This window comes from Trichinella spiralis, assembly GCF_000181795.1.
Source record: "Trichinella spiralis strain ISS 195 chromosome Unknown Scfld9, whole genome shotgun sequence".
Taxonomy (NCBI): Eukaryota; Metazoa; Nematoda; class Enoplea; order Trichinellida; family Trichinellidae; genus Trichinella; species Trichinella spiralis.
In genome coordinates, this window is record NW_003526948.1 from 2,992,468 (window position 1) to 3,010,902 (window position 18,435).

The 18,435-nt window shown below is 34.1% G+C and overlaps 2 protein-coding genes across 2 annotated transcripts; one reads left to right on the plus strand and one right to left on the minus strand.

Annotated features, from left to right (window-relative positions):
• The first annotated feature begins 1,609 nt into the window (after positions 1-1,609).
• On the plus strand, positions 1,610-6,776 carry Tsp_05385 (ubiquitin-conjugating enzyme E2 1). Its single transcript, XM_003371656.1, has 13 exons — positions 1,610-1,616; positions 2,259-3,017; positions 3,070-3,153; positions 3,212-3,322; positions 3,384-3,449; positions 3,474-4,322; positions 4,381-4,575; positions 4,654-5,741; positions 5,815-5,879; positions 6,008-6,192; positions 6,224-6,366; positions 6,431-6,661; positions 6,720-6,776. The coding sequence occupies exons 1-13, from the start codon at positions 1,610-1,612 to the stop codon at positions 6,774-6,776; spliced, it is 3,840 nt and encodes a 1,279-aa protein (XP_003371704.1).
• A 369-nt stretch (positions 6,777-7,145) lies between these two features.
• On the minus strand, positions 7,146-16,666 carry Tsp_05384 (putative Rho GTPase-activating protein syd-1). The gene is made up of 13 exons (XM_003371657.1): positions 16,455-16,666; positions 12,915-14,248; positions 12,722-12,849; positions 11,917-12,595; positions 11,359-11,747; positions 11,084-11,130; positions 10,192-10,301; positions 10,017-10,127; positions 9,043-9,180; positions 8,704-8,769; positions 8,221-8,347; positions 7,991-8,133; positions 7,146-7,249 (listed from the first exon to the last, which is right to left on the minus strand). The coding sequence occupies exons 1-13, from the start codon at positions 16,664-16,666 to the stop codon at positions 7,146-7,148; spliced, it is 3,588 nt and encodes a 1,195-aa protein (XP_003371705.1).
• Positions 16,667-18,435: the final 1,769 nt, after the last annotated feature.

Below are 18,435 nucleotides of genomic sequence, written 5' to 3' on the forward strand. Positions count from 1 at the left end.
TAAAGTTTCCCAGAGCGGAGCATGTTATTTATTTTTCAATTTGAAATATGCTTATCTTCCTAAACCCATAATACAGTTAGATTTCAATAAATTAAAAAAATTTTCAGTTGCAATTAATATATATTATATATATAATTTATCAGTTTGCATTGCAGTTGAATAGCACAAATGAAAACGCTTGGACAAAGTGAGAAAACTGTATGTAGTGCCAATGCTTGAACAGTTGTCATCGATAAAACTAACCAAAGTAAGGAAACTGTAATGAAATGATGAAACTAATTAGAAGTTACAGGTATTCGATCAAAATAAATTCCCATCTTCTGATAAAAACACATAATATATACGCTAAACATTGATGCAGTGAACTGAAACTAAAAGTCAGAATCAAAAAAATTGCTCAATCTAGACAGTATCTTTCAAAATAGCTCAGATGAATGAATGGTTGTCAGGTTGAAGATTGATTCTAAATCAAAAAGTGAGCTGCTTTTCAAAGTGCTCGACAAAGTTTCACATTGGAATATCTGCTCAGTCAATTCTGAGACTGCAACAATGTTATTATTAATATGTCTTATAAATCTTTTGATTTTTTCTAAATTACAAGATATAAATAAATATACATGTATGTACTTTTGAGCGTGCATATGCAAAAAAACCAAAAAATAAATAAATAGGATGTACATTTTTCCTTTTATATAAAATTCAGTTTTCAAGTAACCTTATACGATTGGGAAGAGCCGTAAAATGAGAAAAGCTTGAAAATTAATTCAAAAAGAACAAACATCAAAATTGATTTAAGCTACAGTTCCTCTTTGTTCGAGTACATCTTTTTAAATTTGAAAGAAACTGTTTGCATTACAAGTGGGTTGAAAAATGCTTTTCGAATAAAATGCATTCATAAATTATTGTTGCAAAATGAAGAGTGCTCAAATTTCTCATTGTAATTTCAATAGAATTTAAACTGTTGACGTGATTCAAAATGACAACCACTCCTGAAATAGACTCAAGTTTAAAATCACCTTAAGGAACGTGTCTCATGATAAAGTATTCTAGTTGATTACTTTTGAAATAATTTGCAATTGTGCCGTTACTTTTAAAAAATATGATAAAATTTATCTTCAAGCCATTTTTTATTTATAGCAACAACAGTTCTATATTCGACCAATGACGACAATTTATAATTAAGAACAATACGAGAGAGTTGTATATTTCGTTATGAAAAATTCACCACGTTTATTATTAGAAGTGTGCTGAAATGTAGCAGCTTCATCAGCAGGCAGTTTTAATGCTTTTCTTTTAAATTACTTTGCAAAAGCCAAATTTAAAAAGAAAAAACAAAAAACAAAGGCAAAAATAATGAATATCTTAATATTAAAGCAATAATTTGTTGCTCATTGTATGTTGTTTGTGCAAAAATGGGCATCAATGAATAATGATTCACGGCTGCACGCAAAACGTCCTTTATTTTGTGAAGGTCACATGTTTTTGAATACGTAAGCATTCCCTGGGGCCCCAAACACCGCTTCATTGACCTCGTTTGAAAACATCTGCTTTCCGCCGTATGCCAGCCAGAAGGAAGCTGGTGACGTGCTTTTTCCGTTTGGTTTTTCAAATGACAAGTCAGTTTACAAAATGATACAGAAAAGACCTTTAGTTCAGAGATAACACGCAAAACAAAGCTCATCAAATATGAAGCATTTTTCAACATATCAAAGTTATCCGGTTTCATACAATATACACAACATATATACACAATTTTAAACAGAACCGGCCAATTGCATTTGGTAAAATTCACTGGTTGGGAAAAATAAATATAAAATGTAATATTAAAGAAACTGCTGACATGAATAATTACAAGAAAAAGTGAAACAGTTCCATTTGCCTGCATCTAACTGTATCTTGTTGTCAACTATTCGAGGAGTGCAAACTTCTTTGTCCGCTTTTAAAGATCGAGAAAAACCTGAATTAAATTCTCTTTTTCGAAAATTTAATATTGAACACCACCGATAGGATCGCCCCTTTACATATGCTCTAAATTTGAAAATACCCAAAGTGGAGAAATGATGTGAAAATTAGATTCTTCATCGCCACAGATTCTGCATAGATTAAATTACAAACTTTAGTAGCCACTGAAAGTTAACTTTCAACAACAGTACAAGGTCAGCAATTTAAAATATTAAATTTCTGTTCAAATAAATTTTTGCAATAAATACTGCTTTATTGCAGTTTTGAATAATCGTTTCAATGTAATAAATTTCCAGAAACGTTTCAAGTCTCACGAGATCTGCATACAGTTGGACATGGTAAGATCGATGATACGAAAATTACAAATCAGCACGGTCTTACAAAGACAGCTACATCTGAACATGATCAATTGTACACAGCAGCTAAACAAGCCAGCGCTATCAAAAACGATCAACCTATTAGTGATCAAACAAACTGGATGAATTCGAAAGAAGATTTGGTAAAATTACTTTTCGACAAATACAGTCGTGCTGCGGATGCGTTGAATCAGATCAATCAACAAAGACATACTACACCGTTGAGTCAAGAGGAAATGATACAGCTTGGTGAGACGTTCGAAGCCACATTGAATAATCTTCTTCAAAACGAAACTGCTCAGATTTTCCACGAACCAACAGAAAATAGCAAAGCTCCAATGCAAAATCTGGCAAACCTATTTTTGCACGCCTACAATTCAGTGGTCGGCGGTAGGCCGTTGTCATTTTCAGAAAATTTCATATCTTCCAACATTGCAAATCAACTACTGAATATGCAGCCAGAATTGGAAATGTTTCGCTCGCAAAGTGACGCCAAACATACAGAACACCCAGTTGCAACTGAATTTCACAATGAACGTTCAAATTCAGCAAAACAACATCAAGCACAAGAAATTAACGAACCTACCACCACAACTATACCTCAGTTCAATCAAGTGACCGTTAATTCAATTTTGAAATTGGAAACTGCCCAATCAAATCACCAGGATCAAGACGATACGACTGATGATGACGAAAACAGTATATTTAACTTTAAAAAATAAACATAATTTTATTAAAATGAAAATTTCAGGAAAAATCATAGAAGACAGTCCAAATTTGCATGAAATACTGCAACAGTTGGATGACCAAAGAAAAATTGAAAACATACACAACGGTATTTTTACCATTACAACTATCACAGTAATTATAATAAGACAGTAAAAATTTTTCAGAACACCCGGTGCCAAATGACAATGAACAATCTGATGAAGATAATGAAGATTCGGTATCAAATAGCAATGAAACAACAGCAGAGCCCACAATACAAAGTACAATTTTCAATGGTAATAATTAAATGCATATTCAAACAACACTTACGAAACATCATCCATTCTGAATTTTTAGAGGACATTAAAACTGAAGACAAAAATTCAAACCCACCTCAACCTGCAATCAGTGAAATTTCGCTAGGTGAAATTAAAATACCATTTACAGCCTTGCCTACCGCAGTTCATATAAAATTTGGAAATGACGATTTGACATCGTTCAACAACGACTATGATGAATCAATACAAAATATATCCACTACCCACAAACCAGAAGAGACTCAGCATGATGAAAATTCACAAAACCCTACTAGTGCTATGGAACCAATCCCATCGATGGAACCAGGCAACAAAGAAGCAGAAAACAAAATGGAAATGGAAAACTCTGCTCCTGTTGAAAATGAATTTCTGCTGCCGTTGAATGCTACCATTAAGGAAAATATTCCAAGCATTTACGAACCAGAAGAGGAGCAAAAATCACATCCAGTGAACCCAAATATTGAGTCATTTTATTTTTCTGGGGAACATTTTGATAATGAACAACAATCACCACCACTTCCATCACCAAATGACGATCAACGACAGAAACAAACGCCAATCGATGAAAATCATTTCAAAAATATACAAGATCATTTGGTTAAAGATGAAAATGAAAAAATAGAAAATGGATCATCACATTTCCAAATACCATTTGAATCAACAACACAAATATCACAAAATGGAGAAACCAACATACAATTGCAACCTGAATCAATTCCAACAGAAGACAAATCAGTTGCAGATGCTGATACTGATAAACAATTTTCAGTAGCAGTCAACAAACAAAATATCACAACAATTGAAGAAAATTATGAGCATTTAAATGAAACCCACGTTGAAACGTTGCCTGAAGAGAATGCAAATCTGCCGAATGAAGAACAGCAAACGCAACAAGAAACATTCGCATCCGATGAAGAATTATTTCACGAGAAACCAAAAATTATCCAAACCCATACTGTGGACGATAACCCACTTCAAGGTAATAATAATTATTATTTAAAAATGAATTTATCGTGTTACAAATATTTTGTATATAGAAGAAAAAGAAGAAAATATGACCGAAGAAACCACTACAACGATAATTACCGAAACCACTGCACAACTGGAAAATGACATGCAATCTGATGAAGAAAAAGAAGCTATTTTGGAAGGTAATACACAAACAAATGCAACTTATGAATCTGAACAATTTTTCAATCTAACCGAATATGAAACAACTACTGTTGTCCAAGGTAGGAATTATGTGAAAATTGAAGAAAAAAATTATTAATCTCAACACTGGTAACATTTAGATGTTACAAATATATCAGAACCAAGTAATGCAGAAAATGAACAACATATTCAAGAAAGCAATACAAAAATGACAAACATACCTGAAAGCACCTTGGTCGGTGATACGGAAACAGTGGATGATGCTCAAATGACTGATGAATCGAACGAAAGCCCCACTGATACTGCAACAATAGATGCGAATATTGTTCCTGCATCTACGGTGATTCAAACGGAAGCTACCATATCCAGTGCAGATGAAGCAATCGAAGACTTTACGACCGAAAACGTGCTTGATTTGAACAACCAGCTAACAACATCCATTGTGGAGACGGCAAACGAATTTGCAGCATCAGAAAAACACGAAACAATTTCTCCAACGAATGCACCTGAAACAAATGTGAATATTCATAAAAATGCAACTGAATATTTGCCAGTTGAAACAGAAACGACAAAGTCCACTTCAACTGAAAATTACGAAATGATGACAAATAAAATGACCACAAGTGATGCAATTTTCACAAAATATATTTCACCTCAGGTCGATGTTGACGAGTTTGAAAAACAAAGCACTGCAGTACTGTGGACTGGTGAAGCGGTCGAAACCAAAACTACTGATCTGCATGAATACCCTGAAACGTTGATTACAGAATCGCAAATAATTTTCAAAGGTGATGCTGATGATGAAATTACTTCCGAAACAACTGAACAAATTAATTTGCCAACAGTAGCAGATATAGAAATGGAGACAACAACTCACTCCGTAGTGGAAGACAGTTTTATGCAGTTTGAAACAACACCTTTTATAGAGCCGTTCAAAAATGTCCACAGCACTAAATATATAACTGCTGAAATTACCGACGTGCCTGAATCTGGTGACGAACAAAATTTCCATCTGACCACTGAAATCGTTGAAACTTCGACTGAAAAACAGTCGACAACAAGTTTGAAGCCAGATGAAGAAGTCGAAATTGAATACACAACCGACGCTGTAATGATCACTACGAACGTTGAAAATGCAGATCGCATTCAATGGAATCTGGCCATTGGTAACATCGAATGGGATGATGCATTGACGGACAAATCATCATGGCAATTCAGAAAAGTTAGTAACGAAATCCAATCCGGGGTATGTATGCATTTCAAACAATTTACCATTTCCAAAATTCTTCTTCATCTTCTTCGTTCCAATATCTTTACAGTTGTTCAACATACTGAATACAATCATTCCAGAAAAAGTTTCCGAAATCAAAGTGACAAATATTGAGTAAGTATTGTTGGAAATGAATTCTGTTCTGTGCAAATTGCCATCTATCAAAATTATCAAAAAAAATTTCTTCATTTTTTCATTACAGTAAGATTGTTTTGACACTGTATAATAGTACCGTACTTTAGACCTGAACATCTCAACATCCAAGGTGATGCAGTATTTATAAATCGTACTGAACCTATTTTGTCATTGTTGGAAAAGTTTATTGCCAATTTGAAGAAAAATGGCAACCAAATTGGAGATTACTCTGTCGATCCGATGACAATTGCTTTCAACGGTACTGACGATTGTTTTCAACGTGTTTGTAACAGTGAGTTGAAAAATTTGCATAATTTCCTCAGGTGAGAAGATTTCGAGTGAGCTTCGTCAAACGATGAGCGAATTCAAAGAGCCCGAAGAAAAGCCACTTTTGCCCACTTATGTTATTGTTATCATCGCCTGTGTACTAGCAATCGCAGCACTGCTCACACTAGCTGTTCTAGTGGTAATTAAAATTATTCATTCACTCGCTCGCTTCGTGGTAATATTGCTTATTTTGCATATTTCAGAAGCGTTATCGCAGTCGCAGTGGTTCGGAAGTGTTCAACAAAAGCATCAAGAATGGAAGTGCCGTGAAAGCGTGGGCTGCACACGCAACTCCGACAATGCAATATGCTCAAAGGAACTCATTTGACCATCCAAATCTGTACGAAATGAAAGAATCTTCTGGACCGTTTCCTTCGCATATCAATTATGGATTCCCGAATGACGTCAAAGCGAACGGAATAAAGAATGGCCAAGTAAAAATACGACGTTTTATCTTTTATTTTGTTTTTATATTTGCATCAACTATTTCAGCGTCAGATTGAAATTGCATTACAAGATACGGTCGATTCACCAAAATACTGCCGATGAAATAAAAAGAAGGCTGTGTGTGTATTCATCAAATTTCCAGCTTCCTAAACTACGCAAGCTAATTTTGGTTGATTGTGCACAATTAGTATACCTTTTGTTTGAAATTATGTTCTGCTCTTAGAAAACTGTACCTTCTACTGCTTTTCATTTCTTCACATACCAGCACTATTGTTGTAATCTTTACATGAAGGAAACAATTAGTTAATGCTAATAATGAGTAATGTACTTTGCAACGTAAAATAAAAAAGCAAAAATGTGTTCGTTTCAACTTTTACTCCATACGATCATTTTATCCATAATTTTAACAGTAAATTATTAGAATTAATTAATAATACGTTTCCATTACTTCCCATTTACGTTAATCGAAATTCACAACAGCTGTTTCAACTCTTTCAAAAATTCTTCATATGCGGCATCTCCTACTTTATCGCCTGCCTCCTTTGTCACTGCAGATTCATCCACTGCAGGTGTTTCTGAAATTCGTATATATCTTTTTAAATGTTAGAAAATAAACCGTAAATCTATTTCATGTAAAAAACATTTATAAAACTTTAAAATAACATTAAAAAATAACAACCTGCTACAGTAGTTCCGGCTGCATTGGCATTTTTGTTACCCTGCTGTTCCTTATCTCTCTTCATTCGAACTGCAGTCGGTATAAGTCGGATTGCTTCTTGCATCATATTTCTTAGCTGGGGCTTCGCTTGAATTACCGCACCAGAATATACAACAGATGGATTTCTAAAAATACAAAAATTATTTTAAAAATTCAAAAACAGCTATACTCAATTCTGAGCATTTCCGAAATCATACTTTTCCCTAGAACTGACTGAAGATGGAACAACAGGACCAATCATTTTTTTCGATAAGTGTGGTCGCTCTTCTAAAAAAGTACAAGTAATTAAATTTAAAAAATTAATTAAAAAATGGAAAAATCACTGTGTGAAGCAGGAGCCGAATAAAAATTTGATGACTGTGAAGATGGTGGAGGTGGGGGTGGCGGCGGAGGCGGTGGTGGTGGAGCTTGCTTAGCATGACCACCTTGAATTACTACTGGTGCTGGATCTAGTAGATCTAAAATCAAAACAATGTAGAAAATTTATTTTATATCGACAAAATAGCATATTTTTTCATTATTCTGACATTATGACAAAACATTCGAAACCATGCATACAAAAATATCAATAAAAAATATTGAACATTTGCCAATTTACCATCTTCATCAGATTCGTCGACAATAAAGGGTGGCAACTGCAGTTCTTCATCAATCAGAGGTATCGTTAAAGTTAGATTACGATATGCGTCATAATGGGGAGGAGGTTGAGGTGGTATACCTGGACCTCGCAGCCGAACATTCCTAGAAATAAAAACCAAGTAAATGTTTTACTGTCTACACCTTGAACAATACACTCATGCAGTAACAAAACGCACAAAGAGAGCTCACATTTTGGTTACAGAAGAAGTCGGAATATTCTGAAAATCATATCCTCTGAATCCTTCATTAAACAATGGCTCACTTTCCGGAAGCGGAATTTCCGATGGATCCATTTCAGCGGCAATCTTTGCCGCCACTGCAAACAAAAATTCTATTATAATGCATTCATTCCAAATACACATGAAATTGTCTTTGGGTCTTATAATGGAAAAAATCAAATACAAAACATTTTCCTCATCAAAATTTCACAACAGCTTTATGTTTGAAAAAACGAAAAGTTAAGCAATACGTACTATAGCTTTGTTCCATCGATTGTCGCTTGGCCTCATAATCATGGAGCATTCTAGAAACAAAAGTGTAAAAATAATGTTGACGCATTTATAATACATATAATATATGAATAAAATAAAATAACTCACTTCCTCAGCTTTGCCAAATTTTCAGTTTCATTCATCTTCTTATACATTCCCAATATACGGTAAAACGTCTCACGTAGTTTGGTTCGCTTGTCTTGCAAAACCCGTTCATTGAGAGTGGTTGGATTTTCATAATTTAGTTCTAAAAATAAAGCAAAGTAATAAATTAGAATAACAAAAAACGCATTGTACTAAAAAGATTATTAAATTCACATGATTAATTCGTCTAAATTCTTTCTTAAAATGTCCAAAACAAGTAGCAAACAGCTACCTACCTTTTTAAAAACTACTTTTTGAGATAGCAAACAAAAAGAAGGAATGCAAACGTACTGATAGGCAAAGCAAATAAATAATAAAACTTCATTTATTTTATATTAATACACTGCTAAGCAATAATCTGCTGAAAAAATCTTACCAACAGCGTCCAAAGCTTCTAAACTTTTGATTATTTCTTGTGGATCTTTACTGCGCAAAACACTTTGCCGTACCATCCATCGCTGCTTTTTGTTTTTCTTTAGTTCCCTCTTTCGTGCTATTTTCCGAGCCTGATCAGCTGGATTCATATAACGACCGCCTTTAGTAGTGGATGTGAGACGCCGACCCATCCTGACGGTGCGCCACGAAAAAAGCTAATAAACAATAACAAAACACCAACGAGTAGTAAACAAAACTGTGAAAATAACAAATCAGAAAACAAATGAAAAGTTGTCGAGTTAAAATTGAATACAAATTAAAAGAAAAATATTTTCTATGCCACAGTTACAATTACAAGAACAAAACAGACACAACACGTCATAAAAGAATTGCCATATGCCACTAATACAGTAAGCTACAGTAATTAAATTTGCAAAGCAGGTATTATTTATTTTACTGCAACCATTATTTTTTTTATTTTTAAAATATAATACATTTTTTGTTAACAGAAGTTTAATATTAATGTAATTTAAAATTAATTTTTTAAAATTATTTTACAAATATGGATAATTTATAAGAATTAATTAGAAAATTTGTCTGAACATCAGCATGATATTCAGTGATAACTTTTTGTCAAAAATTAAAAGAAAAACTGAATATTAAAATGATCAATCAAGATGAAATTATTTTTTATGATTCTATAAATGAATTACTTCATCTAGTAAGTTGTTTCGAATTCACTCAAATAATTTCACTATATTTTGCAGGTCACGCTCATTCCACATGTACATTTGCATACATATTCTTACTTTTTCGCTCTGCTACATACAGAAAATTTATAATTTTTTAATCAAATAATTTTAATTTTGAACAATTTCTACAGTCAGCAATTGCAATTAACATTTGACTTGGGGAGAGTATCAGAAGATGAAATTATTTTTTAAAATATTCAGCAACGCATTGGCATCAACTAACAGTTGGATTCTGGAATTTGATTTCCCTTCCAGCAAATGTTCATCAGTGAGACAGGACCTTTGGTAGATAAATTGATGACACTGTTTTCTGATTCGTTGCTGTCCGAATTGTCTGAAAAAAGAAATTAACTAACATTTGTCCACTTTTATTGAATTGCTAAATAAGAAAATATTACTCATTTTTGATGGCCAGAGATCGAGTACAGTTCCCATTATTCGAGCTGCTAATCTATGATCTAAAAGGTTCACCGTATGGGATTTCGCTTTTGTCGACGTCCCAACACTGCTGCAAAATACCAGAGGTCCAAAAATTCGGCACAATCTGTGAGCGGACAAGCCATTGTGTGGCGACTGCGATAAAACGTTTTTCAGATGATCCATGACAACGATTAAAGTGCACTAAAATAAAGTGAGCAGCTAAGTGTCGAAATTATTCAAAAACCTCAAACTGATTTTACAAAAAATGAAATTATTTTGTATATTTATAGTGTAGTTTTTTCTTTTTGTTTTTATCTCGAATTGATTGAATATTTTTTCATGGTAGAAAATTCATCATAAAAAAATAATATTAATTGATCTTTAGTAAAATGGATTGAAAATGACAGGTAAATTTTTCGAGAAAAGTCACACAAATAATGCATGATTAAAATGAATTGAAACAATTTGAACAGAACGTCTTCTTCTATATTTGTTCAGAGATACAAGTTAGTGAATGCGCTGACAGAAAATGACAAATGGGACTTAATGAAAACCAGTGCTTGAAGAGATTTTGTCGATGAAAACCACTACTGAAAGCACTACACTGGACTTTTTGGAACAAAAACTAAATAGACATGTAATCCAGCGTAATCAATGCACTTTTGGTCCGCTAAATTGAATTGAACGCTGTCTGGGAAATCTAGCTCAAACAGGCGATCGTTAATTCGTTTTAAGCGCCAATAAGCGCTTGTATTAGCATGCACTCTTCAACATTCACAGATAAAGTGTGAACGCGCTAACTCTGATGATAATTAATCTCATTTTGTATAAGAAATTGATTTTTCATTAGTAACATTTCCAAGAACTTACATATATACAGAGAGCTTATTTTCAGTCACCGTTAAAAAACTGAATAACTGAAATGAAGAAATTTTAATATTCAATTTTTTGTAAATTTTTTGAAATTGTATCGTGTTTAGTTATATAAATTTAAAGTAAAAGTTAGTGTATTTTCAATAAAAAAACAATTTTTTTGAATATTTCCATACGCTAATGAAATGTATACAAAAAGCAGTCGTCTTTAAAACTTAAAAGAGAATATTTTCACGAAAACAACTAATTAAAAAAACTGAATATGCGCATACCTTATTAACATTTGGAAGGCAGTCAAGTACACCAAATATAAGCCGAAAATTTCCCTCTTTATCATTCGGTAAACAGACACGCCAAGCATCAATAAGCGTTTGGTATGTACTGCTCGCCACAAGCGCTTCAGGCAATGCACAAAGCCAGTCCTTGAAAATGCTTGTAAGAACATTAATGTCAGGAACGAATTCTGGACTCAAGTCGACATTTAGAGGATTATTTTCAATTTCGTTAATTATTGCCATCTTTTTCTCCACTGAACCACTCAAAACGTATAAGCCCATTGAATTAAGACCACGTCGTTCAATTTCTTGTAGCAAATTAACAAGCAGAATAGGCACTTCATAATCCGTCGCTTCTCTTTCTACCAAGATGGATAAGGGGATTCCTTAACAAAAGAAAAGATACTTTTAAAAAGGCAGTAACAATATAATTAATAGGAAAAAGTTTTCAAAAACAATATTTATGCAAAGCTGTTTGTTGATGAAGTTTACTTCAAAAAATTAGCGTTTAAGAAATGCATAATATGCACATATAAGAAATGCAGATATTCTTACCCCAGTATGCAGATGGCCTTAGTGCCAGTTGCCGTCTGTACATCAGCAACATGCTGAGAAATCCTAGTCGAATAAACAGTTGACCTCGTGGTTCCAAATTCAGAGCAAAACTTTGAGCCTTGCTATCCATAAGACTAGATAAAAGAAATGAATCGAGCAGCTGCAATGAACCGCGATGCCTCAGTTTGTGACGAAATTGTGGATGCCAAGAATAAATATAAAGGTCAATTATTTTGCTTTCCCAAACGTCAATTTCAAAAGATTCACGCCATTGAAATTTCATTGCTTGATTTTTCACTTCTGTCCTAGCACGATGCTCACAGTCGACTTCAATTACACAGTAAAGCTCTTCCATATCGTTGCTGACCCGAAGGGAACGCCCTTCAAAAATTTGTATCACCAACAAACCGGTAAATGGAGATGGACAATCGCTAGCCGTCGGTGACGCGTTGAATAGCATCGTACCGACGTTGGAAGATGCAAGCTGCAATGGATATCGTCTCTGGGGCAGTGGAGAAATGTCGACCGGAAAACGACGACTTTGCGGTGAAGTTTCGTAATTTGGCGGATGCACTCCGCGTACATAACTTCCTGCAGCTAAAAGACCTCTTGGCGGCACACTGGATGAACGGTTTTTTGAGCCTTTTCTCAGTTCACTATCAATGCCACAGTATGCGGGCTGAAAAAAATGAACAAAAGTTTAAATTTGTTTTACAGTTGCAATAAAATAACTATAGAATGTTTCAATTCAACAGTCGCAAACTATCAGAATAAATTGAATTAATTTTTTTCCATTAATTCACACCTTCGTCTGAAAAGAGTCTCCACTTTTCAATGGTGAGGAAGACAGTTTTTTGTCGAAACATTGCAACCATGATTGATATTCGGCCCTGGAAAATACTTCGTCAATTGTTTTTGCCGAATGTCGCTGACCTAAAAATGATTTCATTACGAATACAACAGAAAATGACAATATTCGTTTTCCAGCATCCATTTACCAGGCTGTTCCCAGTGAACGGGATAGCGTACAGGGGAAAGAGGTATTTCAGGAGCAGATACTACTCCATCCGAATCAGAAACATCATAATTTCCCTGCACCGGAAGTCGTTCTCCTGCTTTCGTGGCAACATCATTCGACCATCGTATAGTACGGCGGTTTTGACGACGTGGCAAGGAATTGGATTTGAATACATCGCTCGTGCTTTCTTGACAAATTGGAGATTTATAATTTTTACTGTACGTTGGTCGATTTGACATGACACCGGCTGACGTGAACCTGCTAGCTGGATCATTACAGTATGATTCAGTATCAGAAGCAACATTTCTAGGACTGTACAGCATTCTATTTGTGGCAGTGTTTGCAGCATCAGGCAAATTCGAAGGCACAAAACAATGACTATAAGAAGTGGAAGCCGAGTCAAAAGCTCCTAAAGAATATCGTTCCCGTTTGACTAAGTTAGGATCATTTGATGACAATGCAGTATTTTGCAATTTTGGCGGCATTATGTATGCTGTTTTGTACAACGAACCATCGCCAGCAGCATTTACTGGCTTCGCATTTTGAGTCTTCGGATTCGACAGTTGCAAATTTTCCGTCCGCATCAATCTCCCTTCGCTATCCAACAAACGTGGACTGTGCATAGCAAGCTGACGGCCATAGCTCCACCGATCCGAAAGCGATCTACTTGGACCCTGATCCTGCACAGGCGGATTGACTTTTGTACAGCTGGATTCCGGCACCAAACAAACTTTACCAGAAAAGCTTTGCCTCATAACCGGTGGAGGCTGTCTCATGCCCAGATTTGCTTTCTGAGAATCGTCAATTTCCAAATTTTGCATTCTCGCTCTAGTTCCAAGCGACGTTTGTGCGGTCGTCAGTGGCTGAGACGAGGCCAACGGCTTTCCTTCGTCTGTCATCACGCTTTCTTTGCTATCATCTCTAGGAATTTGTTTCAATATAGCCACAGGTTTATCGACAGCTTTTGTCGGCAAAGACTCGCCGGTTGGACAACAGGGATTTCTTTTGTCACTTCTTGTTCTAAGAATCAACCTCCGCGGAATGGAAATCATGACCACAACATCGTCAATGCTCATTCTCGTCACATTTACATCATTTACAGATATTATTTCATCTCCTGCAGCCAAATAACCTGCCTTTTCTACGTCACAGCCTTCCATAAGTCTCGAGACGAACACTCCATCAGCACGGTCAATACCATTTCCTTCACGCAAATATATGCCAAGCGTTTGGGCTGGCTTTTTTATAAGTTCTAATGTCTGGCAAGTTGAGACCTTTTCTCTTCCATCTGGAAGCTGCTGAACATAATCATACCTAAAATTGTTTGAATTCATTACGCGCATATCACAAAAGCAAACAGATAATAATCAAATAATTTCTTTCAAGTTTCGTATTGCAGCATGCAAAATTGAACCAACATTGCATAAAATTTACAACAGAATGAATGTATGTAATTTTATAAACAGTGAACGCTGTTATTCTTTTCTAAATTAAAGTATTATTACTCAAATTGAAATACTGAAAGAAACTATAAATGGCACAACATTTCAATCATTTCGATGCATTGAATGTTCAAAGTGAATTAACTTTTCATTTATAAAAAAAAACAATGAACCCTAAACGACTAGACAATGCCCATAATTAAGCAAAGCAGCATTGCTTTTTTGAAATATAGCAATAATTTCATTCTAATCAGAATGATTGTAGAGTTCCGTTTTGAAATATGACAATTCTCAACAGTCCAAATCAATCAACTTTTCATTGCAATATGTTCGCAATTGTATTGCGTATAACGTTTCTAAATGTCAATTCTATTCTAATAATATTCTAATTTTTTCACTTATCAGTTATAAGTTTTGTAATTACAGTTTCAAACATATTCCAATAGATCAATAGTGAACTGTAAATATTGTTCTTAATTACTGAAACACATGCAGATCAAATAGATGTACGCTGAAGAAGAAGCTAGACCATTGATGACAGACATTTCTTCTACAAGCTATAGAGCATAAGTAGAAAAGGATACGCAACATGCTGAACGTTATTTGACATTGCCACTTTGCAATATTTTCAGATTCATAACGAGACGTGAATTTTCATTGATTGATTGCAGCTAGCATAAATTGGCTATAAATAGCAACAAATTTCTTCATAATTCAACAGCACCTTTGATTTGACCAATACTTAATGCACGTATGAGAAAATACTTTACATTTCCAAATGCAACGCCATCTATTTATTTATTTACTTGCAAGAAATAAATAGGTACAAATTTGTTCAATATTTATATTTAAAGATAAATTTACAAATTACATTAACTGCACAACTGTGTGTATAAACACAGTCCATTATTATCATAAATAAAATTTAAAAGTGAAAAATTTCCATAAAAAGATAGCTAACATTTCTATCTAATTAATATAAAAGCTGCAAAGTCCAAGTTAATGAGCAAAGTGTATTGCTTCAAGGGTAATTCAACAAATATGCAAATCCATAAAGTGATAGTAAATCTCAAGATATTTTCTGCAGAATGGTTTAATTAAAAATAGTTGATTTAATTGGAGTTTAAAAGGTAATTTCTAAAACAAAAATAATGCTATTTAATGGAAAAAAAGAAAAGAACTAACATTATTATTTAGTTCATCCGGATTTAATCCTTGCAAAACCTTACAATTCTCGGCAGATCAAAATTCAAAATGGCTGTTCATCATCGACATACTTACTTGTATTATTGAACATGTTGATCTTATTATTTATAAAAGTATTGGAAAATTTATTGACTTGGATGCAAGAATTGTAAATTTAAAAATGTTGAAATTTCGCGAACAGTTTATTTAGCTATAAATACTTTCGAATTTCATCTAAAAAGCAACAATACAATTCAGCTAAAAAATATTATATTATTTTCAATTATTAAAGTACAGAAAGTTTTACGACAAAATATAGTTTAATTTTACATCGTATAAGTTGTAATAATTGAAATAATTCAATAAACAGAATTAGAATAGCAAAGTGGATTTGAAAATTTTATAAAAATCTCAATGTATTTCAAAAAATATCTATCTTATGAACGCATTTAAAATTTACCGATTTGTCACATGTGCTAGTATAGCAACATGTGTGCATATATTAGGATGGTTGTTGATGTTTGCCAAGATGTATGTGCACAGTGATGAACATTAATTCTTTTAAATACGTGCAAATATGACTGGGACGATCGCATGGTGGTTCGTAAAATAATGCATGTTGCAAATGATCTAACATTTGAAAAATGCAAACACGTCGTACAATTAAGCAACTAGAGCTGAAGGTGATGAACTTTTAATATGCAGAATTTTTCAGCACAAAAACAAAATCACGATAATAATAATAATAAAAATAAATAGTACAAACACATCACAACAAAAAACAGCGACAAAAAGAGCACCACAATACATACATAGACGGACACAAAATTTGCATCACACAAAAAAAGATCGTGTACGTTTTTGCTTGCTTGATAAATTTGTGCTTTTCTTACCGATCCAAAATTCTGGCCGACAACCCTTGAGAAGCAGATGATGTCAAGGTAGACGCTTGTTGGTCTACTTCTTTGATTTTTTGGTAAATCTCTTTGGGCAAGTTGCGTTGACGTGATTCGAGTGTGGCTTTTGAAAAGCAGCCGGCAGCCGAGCTGGCTTCGTCTTTGCTTCGCGACGAACGCGGCTTACAACGAAACGAATCCCAAGGCATGGCGCGCTAAGGGCGCGGCCTTTTTTTGAAATTGCCGCTCTGCAAGCATGAAAAAGTTGAAAAAGACGGATGGCTTTGAAAAGAGTCGCGCTTTCAAAAGCTGAAGCCAAAAATTCCTACAAGCTGCCCCTTCCCCCCCCCCTCCGCTTATACACATACACACACGATCAATGGGATCGACCTGCTCCAAAATGACCAAGAAGTAAGTGATCGCAGTCGAGCACGAACCTTGTGTACAAGTTGCATTATTCATATCAGCTTATTCAAAACAGCTTCACCTCCATGTGTGCATTTACATATATAAACAAAAATATATATATATATGCAAATATACATACATACATGTATATGTATGTTAGTTATACTGAAATCTGTTTTATGCTTAATAATGGTCAAATCGGTTTTGCTATTTATAATGTAAATAGAAATTACATAATCGCTGTCTGTTAAAGAAAGGTTAACTCAGAGTAGGAATATACATGAATAAAAAGAGAGCAAAACAATGCAACGACCGTCAAATTTCCTTCATCGAAACGTCAGACAGGAAAGGGGAAGGAAATGAGAAATCAATAATTTTTCGACAGCAGAATAATCGTTATGCGTATAAAATGGACATTATTGATCATTCGACGATTAGAGTACTGCCACATTCAGACAACAACGGATGCCATCTGTTTTGAAAGGCTGGCGCATCACTTTTCAAAACTGCTACTCTTCGGCAACGATTAACAAGTCTTGTGGACAGCTTTTATTTGAAATTAATTCAAAAAACTTACACATCATTACCAAATAAAATCAACTTCAAACTTTGCTTCACTGTGTGCATAAATTTGATTTACATAACAGTTTGCTGGAAAAATTTATAAATAACAATCCAATGAATCGATTCCAACAACTGAACTGACAATTCAACGCGCTAAGACATTCAACAATAAATCAACATCACGACTCCCAGGTTCTGGGATCATCAACAAAAAGATTATTACCCGCTTTTAGCTTAGACGAATTCCATTTTGCGCCAAATATTACTTTTTGAATAATCAGTGACAGTTTTCAAATACTTAAACAAATCGACTTCCCTAAACTCCGTGCTATCGCACTACAACATTGATCGGCTGCTGTGATAATTTTGTAATTAAAGATATTCAAGTTTCACAGATTTTATTAGATTAATTTATGCAGTTTAAAATTTTTTTAAATATATTTTAAAAGGGAACGTTAAATTGAAGATTTTACGTGAAGCTTTCATTTTGAAGTTGCTTTTCTAAAGCTGCGATGTTTCTTCAACGCATTTCAGTATAAAGGGTGCAAAGCAGCACTCGATTTGCTTCCATATGCCGTCGAATGAATTATTTAAAAGGAACGCAGCAATGAACGTCATGATTGAATCAACCCAGCATTTTTTTGAAATTCCATTTCATTATTTACTTCTTGTCTAATTAGAATCTAAATGAAACAATCGGTAGTTGCTTTTTGAATAATTTTTGAATTTTTGAAAAAAAAAACTATTTCACCAAACACTGCGCTGCGTAGAATAAGTCGAAATTCAATGGTTGTAACACTAATCAAACAGCGAAACAATCGATGAATAAATTTCATAAAACTGCATCATCCATGGCAAAAGCAGCAGTCAATTGCAAGTCAAAACACAATTATTGTATATTGATTATCAATCATGGACTTTATTTGGATTCAATCACAATGTTGAATGATAAAAGCAAAATCAATTCATAAGACAGTAGTTTTGGCTAGCGCAAAACACGCTTCTT

What these genes read in the sequence shown, in the direction of transcription:
- Tsp_05385 (XM_003371656.1), top strand. An exon ending in TCACACTAGCTGTTCTAGTG is followed by an intron (nt 6,367 to 6,430) that starts GTAATTAAAATT and finishes TGCATATTTCAG; the next exon opens with AAGCGTTATCGCAGTCGCAG. An exon ending in ACGGAATAAAGAATGGCCAA is followed by an intron (nt 6,662 to 6,719) that starts GTAAAAATACGA and finishes CAACTATTTCAG; the next exon opens with CGTCAGATTGAAATTGCATT.
- Tsp_05384 (XM_003371657.1), bottom strand. Translation starts at nt 16,666, where the DNA reads ATGCCTTGGGATTCGTTTCGTTGTAAGCCGCGTTCGTCGCGAAGCAAA. An exon ending in CGTTCACTGGGAACAGCCTG is followed by an intron (nt 12,850 to 12,914) that starts GTAAATGGATGC and finishes AATCATTTTTAG; the next exon opens with GTCAGCGACATTCGGCAAAA. An exon ending in GAGACTCTTTTCAGACGAAG is followed by an intron (nt 12,596 to 12,721) that starts GTGTGAATTAAT and finishes CATTTTTTTCAG; the next exon opens with CCCGCATACTGTGGCATTGA.